This window comes from Cynocephalus volans, chromosome 5, assembly GCF_027409185.1.
Source record: "Cynocephalus volans isolate mCynVol1 chromosome 5, mCynVol1.pri, whole genome shotgun sequence".
In the NCBI taxonomy this organism is placed as follows: domain Eukaryota; kingdom Metazoa; phylum Chordata; class Mammalia; order Dermoptera; family Cynocephalidae; genus Cynocephalus; species Cynocephalus volans.
In genome coordinates, this window is record NC_084464.1 from 4,154,853 (window position 1) to 4,180,700 (window position 25,848).

General features: G+C 36.3%; 2 protein-coding genes across 4 annotated transcripts in view; one reads left to right on the forward strand and one right to left on the reverse strand.

Moving 5' to 3' along the window:
* Window positions 1-25,848, reverse strand: part of EXOC2 (exocyst complex component 2) — a 204,394-nt gene that overhangs the window by 152,363 nt on the left and 26,183 nt on the right. For 2 of the 3 annotated variants that reach the window (XM_063096552.1, XM_063096551.1), the window contains exons 2-4: window positions 9,323-9,483; window positions 5,258-5,434; window positions 2,358-2,484 (exon numbers count right to left, since the gene is read on the reverse strand). In XM_063096552.1, the coding sequence (XP_062952622.1) occupies window positions 2,358-2,484; window positions 5,258-5,434; window positions 9,323-9,440 (422 nt within the window). In that variant the 5' untranslated portion in view covers window positions 9,441-9,483. Of the gene's footprint in view, window positions 1-1,003; window positions 1,105-2,357; window positions 2,485-5,257; window positions 5,435-9,322; window positions 9,484-25,848 lie in introns of those variants that run through there. The other variant, XM_063096553.1, reaches the window with a different exon arrangement.
* On the forward strand, window positions 21,248-21,505 carry LOC134378199 (H/ACA ribonucleoprotein complex subunit 3-like). The gene has a single exon (XM_063097183.1). It carries the CDS (start codon window positions 21,248-21,250, stop codon window positions 21,503-21,505), a length of 258 nt encoding a protein of 85 aa, XP_062953253.1.

Genomic DNA, 25,848 nt, shown 5'->3' on the forward strand with positions numbered 1-25,848 from the left:
TTAAGATTTTAATACAATTTATTACCCTGTAACCTTAAGTCATTAAAAAGATATTCTTTTCCTAAGTGGCAGAGAAATAAACAGCATATATCCAAGAAGAACAAAGAATCAAGTAGCAAGGATGAGCATTCACTGGGCCCTTGTTGTGTTCGAGGTGTTACCTGTACTCACCAAGTCCTCACGACAACCTTAAGAAACAGGCACTCCCTTTTGCACCTGAGGAAACTGAGGCAAAGAGAAGTTAAGTAACTTCCTCAAGGTCATACTGCTAGTAAGTGGTAGGGCCAGATTCAAATCAAGAGGCTTTGGCTCCTGTCTGAACAAGACTACCTCTCAGAGAAGAAAGAAAAGAAAACTTTCAGAAAGCTGAGCACTTTTACTGCCATTATTCTTCACTGCCGTTACTAATGTTACCAAAAGGACTATCCTGAAATGGATTAAGAAAAAGCACCATTAGAGAGGCTGAAGCTAACCTTCTCTGTGTGTAGCAGCAATAATGGGTATAAAAATACAATCAAAGGGCAAGAGGACAAAAGAGGCAGACAGAACAAACAGGGCTGGGATTATGTGCCAAAAGAAAAGGTGAGGAAATCCATTTTATCATAGTAAACATCCAATTGAATCCTAACTTCAATTGTTTTGTCTAAGTCTCATACAAAATGTTTGTAATATCCCATACCTTTGCCCATGTACAAAACTGGCTTCTGGTTATGGAAGAACAGTCCAAAGGACCCTCCTACTCTATACTTCCATGGCAGCCTTGGTTGAAAGCTGACTTTCAACAGTATTAAAGCAGTTTAATACTAAAAGGGTTTACTATTGCTGTGGTTTGAGTGTACCCCCAAGCTCATGTCGGAACTTAACTCCCAATATGGTGATGGAAAGTGGGGCCTTTAAGAGGTGACGGGATCACCAGGACTGTGCGTTGATGGTTTAATGGGTTGTCATAAGTTTTTATAAGGAGACTGAATGAGGTTAGTTCTCTTGCTCATGCCATTCTCACCATGTGATAGCCTGTGTTGCCATAGGACCCTGTAGAGAGTCGCCATCAAGAAGGCCCTCAGCAGATGTGTTCCCTGGACCATGAACTTCCTAGCCTCCAAACTGTAAGAAATAAATTTCATTTCTTTATAAATTACCCAATTTCAGGTATTCTGTTATAAGCAACAGAAAACTGAATAATACAACTATCAACTACAAAGTCTACTCATGCTTGAAACTCTGCTCAAATAAATATCTAGCTATTATCATTCTTTTCTGGACTCTCTCAATCTTTAAACCATTAACTTATAGGTCACTGAAATTCTTAAAACAGCTCTAGAATAACCCATACTGCCAAAGTGTTTCAAAGATGTGACCTAGGACAGCCCAAGCTCACGAAAAGCTGATAAGTCCCAGGACTTCTTATCAGTGTTGAACATGATACCTTCCCAAGGTAAGCCACTGCTCCCTCTCTTTTTCAGTAGGGAAAAAAGAAGTTTGCTATTTGAATTATTAACGGTCTTCAAGTGTAGCCTTGAAGATTAAACATATAAAGATTAGTGACAAATTTTCCCCATTCCTAGAAAAACCTAAAATAAAGACATGGTTAAAGTAGTAACAGAAATAATTTGTCACCTTTGGTAAGTGTTTATGGAAGAACACTCAGTATATAACTGAATAAGCAGAATCATTAAGGCCAGAAAATAAATTAGACATAATTAATGTTAGAAGAACTGTTTAACTAAGATATAAAGATAAAGGTACTAATTATAAAAGTTACTAAAACATTATACTAATGACTGAGAAAGCAGAACTCTAGACTCAGTCACAAAACATCTCAAACAATACCATTTACCAGGTATAATTCTGATGATTAAAGTTAAATTAGTCTGGATTAAGTAAGAATTATAGGCAGGGGTTATAAACAAAATGAAAGACCAAACCGGACTTAATTATTCTAAAACATTTCTAGAAAAATCAAGAAAATGGATAGATTATAAATCCTATTTTGACTTCAAGTGCCATCTAAATGAGTTTAAATACCATTAAACTTAATACCTCCACATAACATATTAATGCTTATAGCATTAAAAGTATTAGTTATTAAAATTTCCAGATGATCTTTTTCACAAAACACAAACTCAAAACACTATAAAGAGGTAAGTAGTTTTTGTCAAAAGTTTTAACTAATTCCAACATTCACCCACAGCAAAGCAAACCTGGCTTCAGAAATAATACCTGTACTCAAATAATTGTCCTGCCTCTGAATCATGCTCTCCAGAACACTTCTGGAGTTTGACCCCCTTTGCTGCAAGCACATAAAACTTTTCAGTAACTGAGAAACTGAAGAAAACCCAAGGCAAGAGGGTACTCACTTTTCAATCTCAATGCCGAGAGGATTAGCAGGACGTAGAGAAAGGGGAGGAATTCCTTTATTCCTGTCAGTACGCATATCATAATAATTCACCTCATCAACCCAAACAGCAGACTGATCCAAAATGCCTATAAAAAGTGAGGAACACATCCTCAGTAAGATAAAGACTCCCCTGGGCACCTACTAAGTCTTGCCACATTGCTTTACTTTTTAAAAACCTGATACAAAAATGTTTGTAGAAAATTTTTAAGAGATTTGAGGGCATGACGGCTCAGAATTGTTTTTTAATGACCAGTAGCTTAATTAAAAACAATAAGAATCTATAAAATGGCAAAATGAACACCTCTTGGTTTATGGTTTCATTGTACATTTATTCAACAGAGAGGACAAATTAAGCCTCTGAGAAAAAGTTCTCCTAAACCAAATGTATTTCACAAATAAAAAACACTGTAATTACTTATACAGTGTTAAATATTACTGATTAAGTTGGTTAAAAAAAAAATCAGTTAGTAAATAAGATGCAATGATATGACCTACAATGTCTGCTTATTCAAGAGAACATGCTGAAATCATGTACACTTTTGGAAAATGACTGGGCAACACCTAGGCACAGAACATTTAAATTAAGTGTTAGTTCAATGAAAAACTTCTTGTTTATGAGAACTGATGAAAAACCATTATAATTTTATATGTAATATTCTGAGTTTCTTCTTCTGGGTTCTATAAGCCACCTGAACACATGACACTACAGATGAAAACCAAATGTTTTTAAAATGGTTGTTGAAAACTCTCAAGAAATGCTTTTCATTTTCCTTTCCTCTACAAACAGTTACAAATTTTCAGGAATAGCTATGTGAAAATGACATACTTCCTGCTATTTCTCATACTCCTTGCTATTTTATTTTTGGTATTATTAATGCTGGAAATGTCCTAGATGGTAGAAGGAACAGGTTTTTTCTATATTATGCTGAAATCAGTTTGGTAAATTCAACAAAATGCCCAACAACTAAACCAGGCAAACATCTTCCAAGGAATGCATGGCTTGAATAAGAGAAATGACTAGGTTAGTCAGAGAAAACCAGCTGGACTGGGCCCTGTGAACAAGACATAATCTCTGAGGATGACATCCTTCCTCATGTCATTGAACTCCTCATCATTCAGCTCAGCACAGGACTTACCAGCCACTGCCTCCAGGACCCCGGGATGCAAGAGAACAGAAGCAAAGTGTCAGGGAGCAGAGAGGTGCACACATCTCTGTGGGAGAGGCTGGGAAGGCCTCCTAAAAGAAGGCAACCTGTAGCTGTAGGACCCTTTGTGAACCTACTAAATCTCTCAGCACCCTCTGTTCTGCCAGGACACAACAGGGGCTTTGACAGAGGTTATGCTCAGGTCCAGACACTCCTTAGCTCAGTTTAGTAAAGCTTTTTTGAGCCTACTATGTGCTAGGTCCTAGGCTGAGAGTTTTAGAATAAAACTACTACTTTCACATACATTTTCTTTATCTGCTATACAAGAATGTCATAAGATGATGCTAAAAGATGATGCTGGATTTTATCAAAATGTTTTAAAATCCTCCAAAAAACTGAATAATAAGATCCTGCTTTAATTTCACAGTTCAGTTTTTGAAGATGTTAAATAAAAAAGAGTAAATAAAAATAGAAATATATTTTTATATGTACGCATATACATGTACATTTGCACTTTGTTTTTGTTTTTTTTTTTCCTTTTTTTTGTGACCGCATTCAGCCAGTGAGCGAACCGGCCATCCCTATATAGGATCCGAACCCGCGGTGGGAGCGCTGCTGCGCTCCCAGCGCCGCCCTCTCCCGAGTGAGCCACAGGGTCGGCCCTGTACATTTGCACTTTGAATTTTCTCTTAAATCCCTTAAATCTTTATTTATAAAAAAATGTTTAGGAATTTGTGGAGGATAATGCTGCAGAAAGGCTCTATGTGCTAAGATATAAAACAAAAACAATGTGCAAAATTATTTACTTTTCTATATAAAGAGAAGTACTGCCTAGGTTTAATGATTCCCATGATGTCCCACATTATGCAAATATTTATCAAGTACTGACCATGTGTAAGACCTTATAGGACCACAAAGGTGTATCTGACATTACTCTTATTTTAGTAGAGGAAACAGGCATGTGGAGAAATAGCTATAATAATTAAAAGTTATTAATTTATTGCAGAAGGGACTATGCTATGCATTTTACACTTACATCCTAACTCATTCAGTCCTATGAGGCAGGTAGGTAATTATTTCACTTTTACCCACAAAGAAACTAGGCACTGAAGTTATGCAGCCAGTCGTGGTGACAGCCCAGGTTGGAACTCAGAGTCTGGCTCCTAGACCAAGTTCCCATCCACTGCTAACATAAGAAAGCAGGCGAGGAGTGCATGAAAAGGAATCTACGAAGTGCCATGGGACGAAGAAGAGTGGTTATAACCAGTTTGGAGGGCTAAGCCAGGCCTCAAAAGGTGGAGAAAATGAAGGAAAAGGGAACGTTATTCAGATAACACTGCTGCTAATTTTGCCAGATCGTAAGGACATTTCACCTCAGCTCTTAACTATATAACAGTTTAAAGGCAATGTCATTACATCCGAGATCTAGGAACCAAAACTGGTATCAAAATGCTAAAGGAACATATTTTTTTTAGGAACTTAGAACAATGGTTCTCATCATCATCATCCTCGGGTTTCACTGACTGTTAGCTTTTCATACATGATGCAAATTTTAACCAACATCCATCTCACTCCTGTCACAATAAACATAAACTAAATCTAGGTTAATGAGATATGAGAACAGGTAAATTTTATACTAATCTTTTAATTTTAAATTTTAAAAGAAAACTCATTTTTATTTTCTTCTTTAGAATAAAAGTATGAAAGCTTTTACCTATTTTTTCAGGTTTGAGTAACTTGAAAGAGACTGTTGAAGTTCCTTTGCCACCTGACTTGGTTGTGACGATAATGTCCCCTTTGTCATTTTTGGCTTGTCCCACTCGACATACTATTTTACTAGCAGACATCCATTCTGCTGTCAGGAGGCAATTATGTCCACAAATAGTCAAGCCTGAAAATAAAAGCATGCACATAATCAAGTTCAACAGAACAATGATAAAATCTTAAACATGTTTATTACATGAACAATGAATCCAGTAATAACATTTTCTTGTTCAATAGTTATTTTTATTATTGAATATACCCAATATTTTTTTCAAATATACTGGTATTTCTATTGATTTATTTCTAATCTTTTTTCTCTAACATTTAAGACTTCTCTTATATTACATTTAAGTCTCTTCAAATATCAATGGAATTAGAAAATAATTGACTATAATAATTAGACTAGGAATTCCAGATTACTTAGACTATGAAAATCTTGTTTTCAGAGGTATTAGAAAGTTATTGCTATTATTAGAAGTCTAAGTTATTGATATAGAATTTTCAAGTATATTAAGTTTATGTATCAATCCCTAAAAATGTTCTATATCCACCCATCTTCCCCAAAATAACCTGCATGCACTTTTTCTAGTGTTCAGTTATACATGGTATTACAGAATGATCTAAAGTAGATGCTTTATTTATTTTAAGCATATGTTAGAGTACAGTAAACCCAGTCAAATGTTCATGGGCATTGCTGCACTGGCATCTTATTTTTTATACATGCGTATCAGCTCCTATAGCAGTATTTCACGCTGCCTCAATGTTTTCCTAATGAGATTGTCACCGTACTACAATGTGCATCTACAGTAAACCGGTACTCCCAAATGGTCAACATTTGACTATCACACACACCCCCATGCCATATAAATTAAAATTGAGGCAATAACCAAACAGGGAGGCGGCGAAAGACTGGAGTGAGTAAGGCATGTCCCCCAGTGAACACCACTATACCACACATTGGCCAGCTAGCCTTCCAATTTACTTCCCTTGTATTTTCCATGTCCATAAAACAGAAATCAATGCAACACGTACTTATGAAGAATGTAAACCAGTGTGCATGCGGCACAGAGCCAGGCGCTGTGCACTCTCTTCTTTCATCGTTGGACTTTGTACACTGCTCAGCGGTCCAGTTTCACACAGTTGCAGTGTCTTTTTTTCAGACACCAGGAACACTTCAACTAATGCCATTTTCGTTTTAAAAATGGAAGGAGAGGCTCAAGTCATCTTTTGTTACAAGTCAAAGCACTATTTAGTAAGAATGTGATACTAACCATAAAGGAATAAAAACAACTACATTTTTCAGACATATTTATACTGCTTGAAATAATGAATTTTAGTAGTTTCCCTAAAACATCTATTATTTATCCATGTATGCAACTTTGTCTTTCTAATAATAGCATTTAAAGGTTCCTGCAGAGCTAAGTTTTCTGTTGGTATTTTTTAATGTGTAATGACATCTTTAAATGCATTCATAACTCAAAATTATTTTTTCATAATGGGAATGTCTCTGATATCTTTCCTGATAATCAGCTTTTGTTATGAAAAATTTAAGCAATTTAAGAAATCAAGAGCCTCTCTGAACTCTGCCTTCCACAATAAACACAATGTACACTTGCTCAAGTGTGTATATATAAACCAGTCTATGTATTTTTTTTTCAGCCTATGTGTTTTTCAGAAATGTATTGGAAAATGTGTTCATTGGGAAATGTTTTAATTTGTAACCTGCTTAAGTATAGATGGTGGATATTTGCATATTATTCCAGGTCAATACATAACTTAATATTTTAAAATTTTATAATTTCAAAAAGATTCTTGTAATTTTAAATATTAACTCACTTCAGAAAAGAAAACAAATGTCAGGGCATAACATAAAAATACAAACAGTACCTTGATTTAAAAGAAAAAGTCATTCCTAGTATAAGTTCCCTTCTAAAGAACTATCCCATGATTAAAACTCAGGAATGGGAGCTTTCAGGTACAAAAAGTCTTAAGAGCATGTTCACATGAGCAAACATGAATGATGTCTATGAAGGTACAAGCTGGCAAAAAAACTGCCTCTAGAACACTAGTTTATTCATCTGGTCATAGCTGTTTTCAAAGTTCCTCTGATTTAATATATGATCTGCAGTTTTACTCCAAAAATGAATAATCAGCAAACAATTCAAACACAGATTCAAACAGACCATTTTGAATGTCATGAAAAGAAAATAAGATCATAATACCTATTTCTTCATTGCTTAAGCACATATTTACTAAGTTACTAAAATCTAAAAATCTGCTTCATGACATACAATAGCATCTTTTTTAGAAAAAGTAACTTGTAGAATTCCAAGTAAAGCACTTTCCATAGTGTTTTATTATATTGCTAGTGTAGATATTATCTGTTTGAACACTAAAATTAATTAGCAGGTTAAGTTTGCTTTTTTAAAAAATGGTTTCTGGGCAGTACATGAGACGGGTTGAAAGCTGAACTAGCAAAGTTTATAAAAGTAATACACACTTAGTCAAGTAAGAACAGTATTACTGAAGCTAAAGCAAGATTAAAATTTGCATAGACTAGTAACTGTCAGGTCCGGGAGCTCATAATAAGCACTAGTTAAAATTTCGGACATATTTCCATTCATTCTGGGGATTTTTCCACTTGGGTAAAGAAATATCTGGGATGAACTATGTCAGAAACCAAGACATGGAATTAAGTAAAACTATCTTCACAAGAATAAATTAAAGTAATGTCTACGAAAGAAACAAGAACTATAGCTGCAAGATGTATTTAAATAACACCAGCAAAAGGAACGAGCTGAGAAGTGCAAGGATCAGCTACTGGACAGTGCAGGGCTCCAATTTACTTTCTCTTTTTAAAGAATTAGATTCTGGATGACCAAAAACCAATCTATCAACCAGGAGTTGTAATGCAGAAAAAGCAAGTTCTAACTCACAGTGTCCAGTACTTTACCAATGGGTCCCTCATCAATTCGGAAATGAGTCAAGAAAACGTCCAAGTACAGAATAAATTCATGTGGGAAGTCAGAACAGATATTCAGTAGCACATCCTGGGGTCTTTCTCCTCCTCATTCTAACTGCACTGTAGTTCGCCATAAGGAACACACAGGCAAGTAATTGTAACTGACCACAAAATTATATTTAAAACTTGCTCTCATCCCTGCCTGTCCCTGACAGCCTCCTTGACACCCATTTATATTTTATAAATCAATGTTTTAAGCTACATCTGTACAGACTGAGACTCAGCAGGCCAGGGAATATTTTTTTTGAGTTCTAGAGCAAATTCAGACAAGCCAGGGCTGAGAAGCATTGACATACATGAATTTGTAAAGAGTAGGCCAGTGGAAGAAGGGGAGGGAAAACACACGTGCAAGCCAACATCCAGCACATTCACACCGTGCTCCTGGGTGCCAAGTGTCCCACTGTTCATGTCCTCAAGCCTAAGCTCTGCAAGGGAAGACAAGAAACCAGAGCTGATACTAAGTACTAATCTTTGGCTTGCTGTAAATAGGATCCACAGGTGAAGTCAGGACATACACCTGGGAGGTGGGTGATGCTAGGAGGCCCCAGGTACTGATGTCACCAGGAGATGAGGTTTAAATGTGATTGGGAGAGCAACACGGAACAGAAAGGGCATAATTCACAGAGCACTTGAGGAAGAATAGCTGACAGTTTACGATGGAGAGAAAGCAGAGAGAAGAAACACATACGGAGGCGGCTGCTATGGCAATCTAAGCAAGAAGGGTCAAAGCTGAGGAAACGGAAGCAAATCTCAGCCATGGGAAACTTTCTAAAGGACATGTTGAAAGACAATATGGACAAGATTTGATCAAATATTAATTTTCACAAAAAAAACCCCAGAAAACCAAATAATTCTTTCATTTTTACTCATATAATTCTGTAGAGGTCACAATGTTTTTCTATTACCGTCCCGATTTCAAAATAACCCATCCCGCCTCAATGGCCCAATATCAACGTGCATTTACCACAGTACTTCGCACAGCCCTGCCCTTACCGATGAGGTCGGCATGGCCAGTCCCCAGGTTTTCTCCTCTAATTGTGACCTTTGTCCATGGTATTCCTTCATTTGGAGAAATGCCTGTCACAAGCGGGGGTTGTCGGGATCGAGACATTGTCCTTTGTGGAGCAAACTGGTCATCCAGTTACAGAAGTAATCTTTTAAAAGAGAAAGAAAGAAAGGATTAGTGCCGAGATAAGCACTGACTAAAAACATAAGAATGCTAAGCACTTAGTCCCAAAATATAAAAAGTATTCTTAAACATGTAGTTCAGAATTTTCTAGCTGTCAGCCTATCAGCCATACTGAACATAAAGTTTACCAAGGACACTCTAGTTCATACTGCAAGAAATATATCAGAAGAATAACAGAAAACTAAGTTCTAAGAAAGTTCTAAGAACTTTCAATATAATGGCGGATAGAATCTAATGTCACTATTTAGCATCGTGTCCACATCTGCTGAATCTCAAGTACATACTACAAACTGTTCTACTGTTCTGCTCCCAAAGTTAAGGAAGATACTCTGATTAATTATATTCATAAAAATAAAACACATTTATATTCCCATAGGTGTACTGGATTTCACTTTACTTTTGTATTATACGTGATACAGCAACTCTTTTTAATGTGCTTAAATCAACATATTGACATTTTTACAAAACCTAGAATGTAGCAGTACAGGCAGAAGTGTGAATTTGCTAACTGTTCAGAGTGTAGCTGAGTTGGTAAAGGTGCAGTTTCTGAGGTCAAACACACCTGTGTTCAAGTACCAGTGCTCAATTTATCAATTCTGTTCTGAATGTCTGTTTTCTTGTATGTAAAATGGAGCAAAAAATAAACCCATTTCATAAGGTTATTATAAAGATTACACAGGATAATCCTTGGAAAGCACAGTTAGCAGTCTACAGCAGGCAACCAACAAATAATAAAACTCTCAAATAAACCCCTGCAGAACTCAAGTACTCAGGCTGCAGAGGCCCCAGCGGGTGGGGTGAGGCTCCATACAGCAGCACGGACCTGCCGGTGACTGTACCTTCCACGTGGAGAAGTGAGACACCCTGCTCTTCCTTCTTCCTGCAGGCAGGCAGGAGATCAGAAGTTCGGTCTCTCAAGAAACCAAACGAGCACCAGGACTCAGGGACCCCTGGCACAGCAGTGGTGTGGGAGGTTTGGGGGCAGGCCAGTGTCAGAGATTCAGTGTAAACCTGCACAGCAAGCTGAGGAACTCCCCAGGCCGCCCCTCCCCACACCCCTACCTGCTCTCACAGCACTGTCACCAGCTGTGCAAGCCATCCCCAACATTCCACCCTGTCCAGATAGTTAGAACATGACTTTCAGGAGAGCCTAAAGAGCCCTAGGAAAAAAAGACCAAAAGATCCTGACTTGTGAGTGTTCCCCCAAAATAGGAAGGGCTGTTTGCCCTCATGTCACCTGGTGAAAAAGGCACTTATAAACAAACTCAGCCCATACACAATCTAAATCCAATCAGCTGTTAACAGCCTCCCTCAATGGAAGGACAGCCAAAGCCCACAGTATGGTCAAGAAAAATATGGAAGACAGATCCAGAAAAAATAGATATTGCAGGTATTAAATGGGCTGAACTGCGGTGTACCACCCATCCCCCAACTCCAGCCCACCCCCACCAAATTTCATGTGCGGAAGTCCTAACCCCCAGTACTTCAGAATGTGGCTGTTATTTGGAAATAGGGCCTTTAAAAGGGTAATAACGGTAAAATGGGGTAATATGGGTGGGCCTTATAAGAAAAGGAAATAGGACACAATCATACACAGAAGGAAGACTGTATGAAGGTACAGGGAAAAGACAGCATCTACAAGACAGGGACAGAAGCCTGGAGCAGATCTGTCCCTTATTAACCCCATTGACACCTTGATCTCAGACTTTCAGCCTCCAGAATTGTGAGAAAATCAGTTTCTGTTGTTTAACCCACCCAGTCCATGGTACTTTGATATGGCAGGCCTAGCCAACTAATATGGCAAGTGACAGAAAAAAACTTCAAAAATATTGTAAAGTTTGATACTAAATTAAAATCTGCAGAGAGAGAAAATTTTTACCCTTATGAGAACAGGATGCCATGAAAAGGAATCAATTTAAGAATAAGAGCTCTAGAAACCTTCAAGAAAGTCAAAAGAAACAAGATTTATACAGTCTTTATAATGTAGGAACTAGTCATTGGTTTAACCAAAGTAACAAGGCCATAATAGGCAGATGTGTGTTTGGGGAACAGGGGAGAGGGTTGAAGAGGCAGAAGGAGTGATCATTTTTTTATTTCCCACAATGGAAGACTGGTAGCTAATGTCTAAAGTTGACTATCGAGAAACGGCAGAATCTGGAAATGTGGAGGTGGATGTCAGAAGAGACAGCCAGAAGAGTTTGGAGTGTATTGTATAATAAAGTATTCAACTGGCCTTTGTCCCTGATTTCTGGAAGGGGACTCTTAAATCCTTGGAATTTCCAAAGTAATAGGAGTGTCTGTCATGCTACACCTATGTTTCGGCCGACAAGATGACTCAGGGCTGGCCATGTCAGGACCACACGATCAGAGAGCTGGGGTCTTGAGCAACACCTATCAACTGTGTCCTATGGAGAGGAGCACTGGAAAATAAGCTCAATCATGTGGCCAATGGTTTAGTCAATTTTGCCTACCTAATTTATTTAATACAAATAAAACAGCAAAACAGCAACTACAAAAGAAGGTCCAGAAAGACACTATCATCCATCCAATAAACCAGCAAGACAGCTCAGGTATCGTGAGCGATTCTCCTTCCCTGTGGCACCCCAAATCAAACAGAGCCTTCCTTTCAGAACTGAGAAAACTAGTGCTCTCAGGTCTATTGCTGCTCTCCCTGTTCAGTCCTTCACCTCCTCCGCCTGGAAACTGCCACAGACTTCTAACTGCTGACTCTGTCATCTAACTGGATTGCAACTGCAACCCACCCTCAGCACACACCAGAGCTAGGTCTCCAAACACAGATCTAACCAATATCATCCCTGCTTTAAAAAAAATCTTCCATGACACCCACTGCTCTGTGGTCTCCAGTGCTCACAAACTCCTTAGCATAGTGTTCAGACCCTGTCACAGCCCGACTCTTCTACACCTGCTCCTTCATCTCAGCCACTGCACCCACTCATCCATCTCTGATGAACCTGCCAAGTGCTAGTCATGATTTCATTTACCCTCTTTCCACTAAACAGAACGTCTTCCCAAGTTCGTGAAATCTTTCCCAATATTTCAATTATGCTTCCACTACATAATTCCAATATTCACATCTTAGATATTGCATTTGTGTCTCCTCTTAGAGAACCTATAATATTTAATCAATTTGACATTCCCAATAGCTGTCACACAGGATCTGGCACAAAATAAGCTTACCGTATGATGGCTAAAAGAAGTTGAATAAATGTTTTCTGAATGTTTCATGGTATCAGAGAAACATTGGAATTAAAATAGGATGAAAAAGAGAGGTAATAGTACAAGGTGTAGAGGAACAGGATGGGGGGTAGGGAAGAGGACTGGGATTGGGACAGACATACAAAATAAAAGTTATGAGTAAAAAGGACAACTGATATACAGATTAATTAAAGAGAATTGAGAAACCAGAAATAAACCCTGCTATGGTTTGAATGTATCCCCCAAATTTCATGTGCTACAAACTTAATCCCCAAATTCATATAGAGGTGGGGCCTTTGGGAGTTAATTAGGATGAGGTCATCAGGATGGGGCCCCCATGATGGGGCTAGTGGCCTTATAAGGAGAGGAAGAGAGATCTGAGTTGGCACACTCTGACCCTCTGGCCCCATGATGCCCTCTGCCATGTTATGACACAGCAACAAGGCCCTCCCCAGATGCCAGCACTTTGGTACTGGACTTCCCAGCCTCCAGAAGTCTTTATGGTATTGTTATAGCAACAGAAAATAGACTAAGACAAGCTCGTTTACTTATTTTAATGATCCATAAAATCAACTGATTTTTTTGAACAATAGAAAAAAAGTAATCTTTGCAACAAATGGTGCTGAGACAACTGAATAATCACATGCAAAAGACTGGAGTTAAACCTCTTCCTTACACCACTCACAAAAATTAACCGTAAATGGATTATAAACATAAGTGTAAAAGCTAAAACTATAAAACTCTTTGAATAAAACACAGGAGTACATTTCTGTGAACTCAGGTTAGGTAAATCCTTCCTAGATCCAACACCAAAAACCCAAGCAACAAAAGAAAAAGAAAATTAAACGATCAACAAAAGAAAAAGATTAAACGATCAAAATTTAAACCTTCTCTCTTCAAAGGCCACCACCACCTAGAAAGTGAAAAGATAACCGATGGAATAGGAGAAAGTATTTGCAAATTGTATATCTAATAGGAGATGTATCCAGAATATACAATGAACTCTTATAACTCAATAGTAAAGGCAAATAACCCAATTTAAACATGGGCAAAGGATCTGAATAGACACTTATGCAAAGAAAATACAAAAACTGTATTTCTTTTAAGTACATGAAAACATCCCAAATATCAGGAACACGCAAATCAAAACCACAATACCACTTCATACTCACTAGGATGGCTGTAATCAAAACAGCAAATAATAATGTGCTGCAAGGACCTGGTGCGACAGGAACCTTACACACTGCTGGTGAGAATGTAAAGAAGCCTGACAGCTCCCCAAAAGGCTAAACAAGGTTCCTATGCAATCCAGCAGTTCCACAGCATATACCCTGCACAAAACTTGTACATGAATGTTCATAGTAGTATTGGTAATAGCCAAAAAGTGGAATCAATCCAATAGTCCAACTGATAAATGAATATATAAAATGTTTTATCCCCATACAATGGAATACAGTCATTTTTAAAAAATGAAGTACTGATAAACACTACAAAATGAATGAACTCTGAAAGTATTGTGCTAAGTGAAAGGCAGTCATAAAAGACTACTGTATGATTCTATTTACATACAAATGTCTGGAACAGGCAAGTCTACAGACACAGAAAGTAGACTATTGGTTGCCGAGGGCTGAGGACAGGGTGGAGGGTAGAGGAAATGGAGAGTGACTATTAATGAGTGCGGGGTTTCAATGGCTGCACAATTATGTGAATATACTAAAAAACACTGAATTGTGCACTTTAAATGAGTGAATTATATGGTATGTGAATAAAGCTGTTTTTAAAAAGTTAAATGAAAAAAATTCTTAAGTTTAGAGAGGAATACAAAGGTTACAATACTTTACTATTCTATTTCAGAGAATGTCAAAATCACTTACTTAGTAGAAACAGATACTACTCAATTTTCATCTGAGAGAACACCCCAGTCCACCCAGCACAGGGCAGCTGAAACCCAATCAGAAGGCCACAGTCTTAGGGTTGGAAGAGTGAGAGGTTGAAGTTTTGGGCTAACAGAGTAGCTAGAAAGAGAGGGACAAAATCCCGGAGAGGAGGAAGCCACCGAGACAGAATGCACAGGATGTCCAGGAGGAGCACCAACCAACACAGTGGAGAACAGCAGGCAAAGGATGAAGGCAGTGGATGGGATCTCAGTCGCTGCCCGCCCCCACGATTAGTCTGAAGTTTGAATCAAACCATGTTAACAATGCCTACAGAAAAAAGTCAACACACTTCAGAAGAACCGAACAGAATCCAAAGTCTCTATAATGTTTCATCCACACATCTAGGATACAATAAAAATTATCAGACACAAGAAAAAACGTGAAAAAATGCAGTAGTAATCAAGCAAGCTGTGATATTGTGAAATATATATTTGGTCTTTATCCTACCTTCCTAACGTACAGCTCCTAAAACCCTCGGAAATCCCCAGAGCACAAGAGTGTCATTGATATGCTAATGAGTTGACGAATGGCTGACAGCCCCCAGGAAGCTTCAGGATGGGGCTGGTCACCAGAAAGACCAAGGAGGGAAGAGGGGCTAAAGGTTAAATTGATCACCAATGGCCAATGACTTGATCACTCACACCTACCTAATGAAAACCTACATAAAACACAGAGTTCAGAGCTCTCCCAGACAGCTGAACACATGGCGCCCCTGAGAGGGCACGGTTGTTCCGCACCCCTGCCCCCTAAACCTCGCTCTATGCATCTCTTCCATCTGGCTGTTCGTCTGCATACTCTGTAATATCCCTTATAATTAAATGGATAAATGTAAATAAAGTGTTTCCCTGAGTTTTGTGAGATACTCTAGCAAATTACAGGTACTATTAAACAATGCGAAGTTTAGGGACGCTGACTCCCCAACCACCACCAGTCACAAATACACGTATAATTTTTTACTCCTAGCCTACTATTGACCAGAAGCCTTAAGGATAACATAAACAGTCAATTAACACATACTTTGTATTTATATGTATTATACACCGTATTCTTACAATAAAGTAAGCTAGAGAAAAGAAAATGTTATTAAGAAAATCTTAAGAGAAAACACATTTTAAAAACATTGAAACACATTGAAAAAAATCTGTGTATAAGTGGATCCACACAATTCAAACCCGTGTTGTTCAAGGGTCAGCTGTAATCAAATCTAGAATTATTTTATGCCAGGCCATAAAATAAGTCACAATGAATTCTAAAGACTGAAATTCCAAAGACGACAAAGAAATTAAGTTAGAAAAAGTTATATGATATCTAGAAATTATCCAAGTATTTGGACATTAAACAACATACCTCTAAATAACCCACATTCAAAGAAGGAATCAAGAGGGGAATAAGAAAATATTTTGAACTGAATGATAAAAATATATCAAAATTAGTAGAATGCTACCAAAAGCTTATATTAGAGAAGAAAGATTTAAAATTAAGGACCTAAGTTTCTACCTTACGAATCTAGAAAACAAAGAGCTAAATAAACTCAAACAAAGGGGTTGGTGGGTGGCAGCAAGAAAAGGAAGTAGTATAAGCAGAATAAGGAAAGCAAAAAAGACTGGAAATCAACAAAATATGAAATAAAAAAAAAGAGAAAAATCTTAAAGCCAAAAGTTGCTTGCCCCAAATTAATGAAACTAGTATGCCCTAGCAAAATTCTCTAAAAAAAGAGAGAAACACAAATTACCAATTTCAGGATTGAAAGAGAGGATAACTATAGGTAAAGGAATACTATGAATAATGTTATGCCAATGAATTTCACAACTTAGATGAAATTTAAAAATTCCTTGAAAAGACAAGTTAACTAAACTAACAAAATGAAACAGAAAATCTCAAAATCTTCATATTTATTAAATAAATTAAATTCATCATCAAAACTTTCCTTCAAAGAAAACTACAGGCCTAGATGGTTTCACTGATAAATTCTATCGAACATTTAAGAAAGAAATAATACCATGCCTACACGGATTATCTCAGAAAACAGAAGAGGAAGGAAGACATCATGACCAAATGGGGTTCATCATTCCAAGCCATGCAAGGGCAAACCAAGCACTGGAAGTGACCACATTAAAAGTAAAAAAAAAAAATCCACTTCTTGTTCATCTAAGGAGATGTACAAGAAGCTTTTAACAAAACTCAACACCTATTCATGATTAAAATCCCCAACAAACAGGGACGAGAAAGGATCTCCTCAACCCAATAAAGCACTATGCTGGGGAAAGGGGGAGCCAGCATCATACTTAATGGAGAAATACAGAATGCTTTCCTCCTAAGACCAGGAACAAGGCAGGGAGGTCTCTCCCATCTTGCCTATGCAACACTGTTCTAGAAGTTCTAGGCAGTGCAATATGGCAAGCTTTAAAGCAGAAAGATGGCAAAGGAAGAAGCAAACATTTCTATTTACAGATGAAATGATTACATAGAAAATCCTAGAAAAATCTACTAAACAACTAACAAATGAATTTACCAAGGTCTTAGTATTATTCATGGTCAATATATAAAAATCAGTTATGTTTATATATTTTAGTAGAAAATAACTGAAAAACAAAATTTTAAAAATTCTATTTGAAAACATCATTATAAAAACCAAACTACTTAAAAATACACTTAATAAAAGAAATGTACAAGTCTTCTACACTGATAACTACAGAACACTGCAGAGAGAAAATAAAGACCTAAACAAGTGAAGATCTATATACCATGTCCATCAATCAGAAGACTCAGTGTTGTTAAAATATCAATTCTCCCCAAATTGATCTATAAATTAAGGAAAGCTTCAACATTTTTTACAAATCTACAGTAATCAAGATGGTGTGTTGTTAACATTAGTATAAACTAACGGATGAATGGAATAGAATAGAATCCAGAAATGGACAAACACTTATACGATTATCTGATTTTAGACAAAGACATCAAAGTTATTCAATGGGAAAGAAAAATATTTTCACCAAATAGCGTTGAAACAACTTGATGTCCACATAGAAAAAGAAAAAAGGAAAAAAAGAACTTTAACTGCAACCTCACACCACTTACAAAAATTAATTCAAGATGGATCATAGACCCAAACATAAAAACTAAAATTATGAACTATTAAGAAGATAACATAGGAGGGTATCTCCATTACCTGGTGTAGATATAGATTTTTTTCAATATGACAATAACCATACATTGAAAAAAAAACTGATCTTTTCTGATTTCATCAAAATTAAAACTTTCTGCTCATCAAGAGAAAATAAGTATGCAACCATAAACTAGATTTCAATAGATACAGATGACAAAGGACTTTACATAAAGAATATATAAAGAACTTTTGCAACTTGATAACAAAACAAGCAACTGATTTTTTTAAACGAGCAAAAGAACTGAAGAGACTCCTCACAAAAGAAGACATGTGAACTCAGTTCTTCATAAATATGCAAGGTATAAGACAGATAAATAGACAGATGGATTATATTTGGTAGGCTGTATGTGTGTTTCCTAGCTCTGTACACCGTAAGAAGCTAGAAGCAAAAATACAAAAGTAGCAATGAGAATAACTAACTTCTACATACCATTATCTAATTAAAGAAACAAAAGGGCTAAGGCAGAACAAGCACAAGATAAACGGAAACATTCAGTTGTGTCACTAAGGAAGTACTAGAAGGATAATGGGTACACATCAAAAGGGCACACATAGGAGCCAGACTGAAGGGGCTCCCAATGTCCATGTCTGCGAAATTTGAGCATCAAAAAAATTAATGATAGCAATAGATTGTGACCTATTTATTTAAAAAAATACACAAATCTATCCTAATAATATAAATCAATGAATAAATATACAGGAAAAAAAAAGAAAGCTCTCCCTTACTATCGAAAAATCAACTAATGTATACAAAAATAATGATACAAGTAGTAATTATCAGTGGATGCTAAAATTAGTGTGTATCTGAATTTTTTTTTTAAAGGCATTATTTAGATAGTCTCAAAGCATCTCTCTACAAAGGGAAAAACAGTATTTAATAAAGAAAGATGTGACAGACATCACCTTAATCAAATGACCAAAATTTAAATCACCAACGTTGAAATAAACAGGTATCACGTACGAATTGATATGATACATTGAGAATGATCTAACATCACTTCTGTAAAGTTGTGCCAAAAACACATAACCCAAATCTAACCAATAAGAATCAGCAGACAAACCTAAATTGATAAACATTCTACAAAATGATTGGCCTCTACTCTTTGAAAACGTTAAGGTCAAGAAAAACGTTAAAAAGGCTGAAGAACCATTCTATATGAAATGATATTAAATGTAATGTATGATACTGGATGGATTGTCAAACATGAAAAACATTTTCTATAAAGTACATAATGGAAAAATTGTCACCATTTGTATTTGAACTTTGGATTAGACTGGACGGTATCAACGTTAAATTTCCTCATTTTGATAACTGTACTATGGTAATATGAGAGGATGCCCTTATTCTCAATAACTACACACTGAAGTATTTAGGGAGTAAAGGAATGATGTTTGCACCTTACTTTCAAATGGTGCAGAAAAAAATAAACAGATAGAGGGACAGAACAGAGCAAACAGGGCAAAAAGTAAATAATTGGTGGATCTCGTTAAAGAGTTTATAGAAGTTGTTATTTACCAAAAAAAGGGGGGGAGGGGTTCAGGAGTTACTTTTACTATTCTTGAAAGTTTTCCGTAAGTTTGAAGTTCTAACAAAATAAAAAGTTATCAAAAATAATGCTTTGGGGGCCGAGCCCATGGCGCACTCGGGAGAGTACAGCGCTGGGAGCGCAGCGACGCTCCCACTGCGGGTTCGGATCCTATATGGGAATGGCCGGTGCACTCACTGGCTGAGTGCCGGTCATGAAAAAGCCAAAAATAAAAAATAAAAAATAAAAAATAAAAAAAAAATAATGCTTTGGTAATATTGTAAAATAAACCATAAAAATACATCACATTAACACCCTCCTGCTAATCAACATATAAGGCCCACTGTTAGTCAAAATCAAAATATAAATATTTATTTTCACACTTGACATTAGCAAAATGTACAAATAAGCAATGAATAAACTGATATTAAACTATAGATACAGTAGGTGATTTAATAGTTAAGTTTACATAAAATTTATATAAGTTTTAGAAATAAGTATTCTTTTAACAAGACATACTATTGCAATTTCTTTAACAATGCTTCTCAACACAAAGAATAAAAAGTTTGTTTTGAGAGCATATTTGAAAACTACTATTAATTGGTAAATATGAAATTTAGTACAGCAACAGATATTAATAAAAACTTATGGAACAGCAAAGACATATTTCAGCACAAAGTGCCAACAACTGCTTTAATAAACAGACATTAAAGGTGAAGGGCTCAGATCCCCATACCAGCCAGCTGCCAAAAACAAAACAAAACAAAACAAAACACAGAAAAATAAATCAATAAATGAACAGACAGATATTACATTGCCCCCAAAGAAACCACAACACTGCAGGGAAAACAAAGAGAAGACTAAGTAATTAATCTGCATCACTGATTAATGTCTACAAAACAATTCTTGATAAAGGGAAATGCTTCCTTCAAATGGCATGTAAAATTAGGCAGCCACTGTGTGGTGATTTAATTATCTTCTTGGCACTATTAAGCCATGTGCTCAGTATTATAGCACAAATTAGTAAGGATGTGGCTTCAATGGATTACTTTCAGAATCTGGTCTAGTTCACATAAAGAATCAAATTTTTAAGTAGAAATATTCTACTATCATTGTTTCAAGAAAAACGGTAGTATGAAAACTTAATATATACAAGGGCCAGCCAGCCCCGTGGTTCACTCAGGAGAGTGCGGCGTTTGTAGTGCTGAGGCTGCAGGTTCGGGTCCTATATAGGGATGGCTGGCGCGCTCACTGGCTGAGCGTGGTGCAGACCACACCGTGCCATGCCAGTCAAAAAAAAAAAAAAAAACATGTAATAAATATAAGTAATTACCATTGATATCAATATTACTGAAAAAATGATTAACAGAAATATCGGACTGTCAGTGATCCTTGAAAATAGTGGCTTTAATTATCAGTAGGGGGATACACCAGTATTTCACAGAAGCAGAGCTAAAATGGACTTGATCCAATTAAAATCTAGTCCCCTCTAAAGAAACTGTAATCAAAACAAGTTGAGTGACTTTTGCAAGAGCACACACCTAATCAGTTGTAAACCAGACCAAACCCTTGGTTTTCTGATTCATAAGAGTCTAATATTGCTTTTTCTTTTATACTACACTGTGTCTTATGAGGTCATTTGTGTATGTGACAGCCTACATTCTAAGAACCTTGGCTGTTTCTTGGGTGACTGGGGCTGGCTCATCCTGGTGTAAACAAGATTGAAATGAGAATTCCTCTGGTCTCAAAAAAAGGCAAAACTAAAAAACTAGGTCAGGGCGTTTCCAATTACTCCCAGTATTTCAAATCCATTTTGAGGGTATTTACAGAGGGTCATAAACTTAACTATGTTGTTGTCAAAGTCTGTCGAAGTAAAACAAAGTAATGTCTGGTTATAAAAGTGTAGGCCAGGCAAACGGAATTGGAACCTCCAGTTTAAGAGTGGTTGTGTTTCTCCAGTATTACCTCAACGAGCAAGGAGATTGGGTCTACACGCTGAAGAAATTTGACCTTATGGGACAACAAACCTGCTCAGCCCATCCAGCTCAGTTCTCCCCAGACAACAAATACTTGCAACACCGAATCACCATCAAGAAACACTTCAAGGTGCTCATGATCCAGCAACCATGCCCTGTCCACTGAAGGGTCCCTTAAATTTCATGTCTCTTCTGCCACCTGCTACCCTTCGGAGACTCTGCAACCAAACTCCACAATGTGTGAGCCAGGAAGCCTTCTTACCACCCATACTGTTCGGAATCAAGCCTCATCATGGCCTTTGACCACGCTTGTATGAAGCAATCATAGCAGCATCCCCCTTAAAGGGAACAAGTCTGACTCTTTTTTTCATATTTTGAATTACTCCCAGGTTGTTAAAGACAAAATGATTTCTTTTAAAAAAGTGTAGACCACTATGGGTAGTCATGAATTGAAAAGTCTGATCTACTTTCTTTATTTGTGATTGAAGCGTACAGGTCTGTTCCAGCCATACAAATCAGAGGCAGCTGAAAACCCAGAATGTATTAATTAATTGCATATGGTTCATATGCAAACTCAATGTCATTTCCTTACCATGAGGCATCACCTACATAAACCTACACAAGGACAAACCATTATCTCAGGAAGACCAGTAAACTATCTAATCTAGAAATATAAGAATATCTGCTTTTTCACACCACAGTATCCATAGCACATATAACAGTTCCAGCCACACGGTATATGCTCAATATCTGTGGAACGAATTACAAAAAGCGATGTCTCTTCTCAACCCACCTTCAGTTAAAAACATACTGCATTATGAGTAATGTTCTTATGTTTAAAATCACAAGTAAATAAAAAAGAATGAAATACTGCCATTTGCAACGACATGGATGGACTTAGAGAGAATTATATTAAGTGAAACAAGTCAGGCACAGAAAGAGAAATATCACATGTTCTCACTTATTGGTGGGAGCTAAAAAACAAACAAATAAATACACAAATAAACTGGGGGGGGGTGAGGGAAGAAGACACAACAATTACAATTCCTTGAAGTTGATACAAGTGAACAGATATGAGGTTGTTGGGAGGGAGGGGGGCAAGGGGGGCGGGAGGGAGGTTTCAGTAAAGGGCCACGATAATCAACCACATTGTATATTGACAAAATAAAATAAAATTTAAAAAAAATCACAAGTAAATGAAATAATTTCTTACCACTCTCAGGAAAGAGTCTAATGCTTAAGAAAACAGAATTTAGTTTCTGAACATGTTCAGTTTCACAACCCATGCTAGACTCAAAGACAGTTTAAAAGAAAAGCTCTCATCTATAACTGTCATTGTCTACAGATTTTCCTCACAAAGTTTTTCCAAATGTAATAAAACAATGGTCTTTGAAAATTTGTCAAAAAGTCTTTCTTCCGTAAATACACTGAACAGAGGTTAACAAAAGCCTGACTTTGCCTGTCATAAACCTTATTTGTTTGATTAAAACAATATACAGTCTTTTAATTACACAGCCATTTAACAGACCGTGAAGAAAGAGCTAAGGAATAAAGTGAATAAGGCTGTCCTAAAAATACATACCACAAACTAATTTTATTCTTTGAAAGCAGAATGATAAAGAGAGAAAGTAGTAATTATTACTCATGTAATATAGAATCAGCCATTTTAACTAGGCAATACTCTGGCACAAGAACACTAACAATATACAATGGACTAAACGATTCAAATGGGCAAATGATAAAGGTTGACAGTATTGGAATACTTACTGGGACAATCACACAGGTATATACACGGTAATACGCAAATGAGCCAAAAAGTATTACATACTGGCTCTCGGCCTAAGAACCACACGATGTCCTGTCAGTTACCAAACAGAGCTATAGGTTTCCTAAAAAAGGAATAATTCTGATGTGCCTCCAGACTCATATTAATTTACCAAGTATTTTTCAACTGCCTAGACCTGAACGGAGATAAACAGAACAAGGAGGGTCCTTACAGGAATTAACCAGCTAATATAGACACTTGCCTGATTTCCTTTGATGCTGGTAACCTATTCACTGAATAAATATATACTCAAGGGCTATTTTTTCAGTAGTGGAATTAAACAACAGTGCAAATTTGTCACATGGATAGGCGGTATGCCTTTTGGCAAATGATATTTAGTGGGACAATAAAAACTTTGTTGAGACACCCATTTCTGGATATAAGGTACCACTTTAATACATTTTGTCGATGATTAATTCTCTGCAGATACATGAAACATAAAAGTCATACTGGTTTCTTGCTTCTCAGTACTGTCTCTCTAAAAGAAATAAATGGAAGAAGTTGAAATAATTTATAAACCTGATGCCTTGATTTTTTTAAATGTGAATCTTGGTTTTCCATAAAATCATCATTTAATGGCAAATAAATAAATTCCATCCTACCTGCAAGAACAAAGGGCATCTTCACCCAATGACAAGACAACACTCTTCAAAAGGATTTTAGATTTTTAAGATTTAAATATTACCTTTTTAGATAAGTAATACAGTCACATGCTAGTCTGATTTATTTTAATGAACAAACGTACATTCAAGCTACAAGTCTCCGAATTAAACCTTAAAAGAACAAGGTATAAAACAACATCTATGAACAGTTTGAAGATTGGGTTCAAAACTGGATTCTGGCATTAACAATTATTATTATTATTTTTTTTTTCGTGACTGGCACTCAGCCAGTGAGTGCACCGGTCAGTCCTATATAGGATCCGAACCCGCGGCGGGAGCGCCGCTGTGCTCCCAGCGCCGCACTCACCCGAGTGTGCCACGGGCCGGCCCCTTGGTTCTTTTTATACTCTCTGAAAATGTTTTCTCATCTGTAAATAAGGTGGTTGAATGAGATCATCTCTAAGGCACATTTTAGTTCTCGTTTCTACCATAGTCTTATAGAACAAAGCTTTCAAATTTAGTAACCAATGTTTGACTATAGAAACTGGCATTCCCTAGCTTCCCACAATTAAACTAAAAATCATAATAACAGCATGCTATTTGTTTTACAATTTATATATTTATTATAAAACATTCTTTACTATATCATTTAGAAGAATCTGAATTATTAAGACATTATATTTAGATGGCCCATTAATTTTTCTTTAACAGCAACATATCTCTTCAGGTTAGTGAATAACCTAAGTAGAAGCATAAATTATCCTTCTCATTTTCAAAACTTACCTTGCAAAGAAGTAGGTTATGGAACTTTTGATAGATACTTTTTGTTAATGAATTATTAAAAGTAAACCGCTATAATAATTCACCATAGGAGTAAGCTGCACAATTATTTATCCTCCAAAATAAACCATAACATTTTTCATTTCCCCTGACTTTATTAAAACTATAAAGAAGAAACAGAGAAAGAGACAGCCATTGGGGAAGAGGGAGATGGGAGAGGATGAAACACTCAGGTAAAATGACTTTTAACATAGCTTGAAAACTCTCATTTAATTAAAAAACCAAAGGAAAAAATTGGAAGTGATGCCTAAAACAAACATGATAATGCATTTCCGTGTTATGGCACAGAAAAAAACCCTGCAGATCTTATAATATTCTTGCTGTGTGAAAGCATTTGTTTTCCATTTTTATCTTGCATTTAAAGTCTTCAAAAATGCTGATGACAGCAGAGGATTTTTAAAATGTCCCCCAAAAATGGCTTTTTAAAAAATCTTCAAACAGCTTTGAAAATATTTACCAAACAAAATATAAACAGCCTTCTGTCTGTAACTCAGAAGTTAGAAAGTAAATACTTTCACAGAGCTTGAACTGTAATAATTTTAAAAGACTACTTTTGAATACTTTTAAAAGCAATTGCTTAATCTTTCCATATTATTAACTCGTATTAACTCAGAATCTATTCAAACTGAAAGAGATTTTAATGAGCCAGAGAATTCAAGTGACTCACATGGTCCAATGTTTCTGTGTTCTTTCCATAACACCATGGATGGAATTTAGAAATCATCAAAAAATAAAGAAAGAAAGAAAAATAAAATAAAATAATAATAAATTAACAAATTTACATGTTTTATCACCAAATCTTGTAAGAAATTATTCATTACAGATTAAAATGTAGTGATGGGAATTTACTGAGTATGCAAAAGCAAGCATTGCCAAATTATTGGCTTGCTGTAATATGCAAGCCATTAGAAAACTAAACCAAAATTTAATATGAAAGAATATGAACTACTCCTCTCAATGAGATTGTTCATCACTCTACCAGCCCCTTAAAACCTCTCCTCCTTTTCCTCAAAACAATGAAGCATTAACAATTATTTCCTAACTGTGGTAATAAAACACTATGGGTGAAAAAAACGGAAACTTAGTTTATCCAAAATTTGCCTATAAGCAACATCTTAGTCCACACAAACTTGACTATTTTCTTGATTCCTTATGTGAATATAATACACATAAAAAATGAACCTAATAAATGACCAATTCAAACCTTGTAGACGATAAATCTAAAACCACATACACTGACAT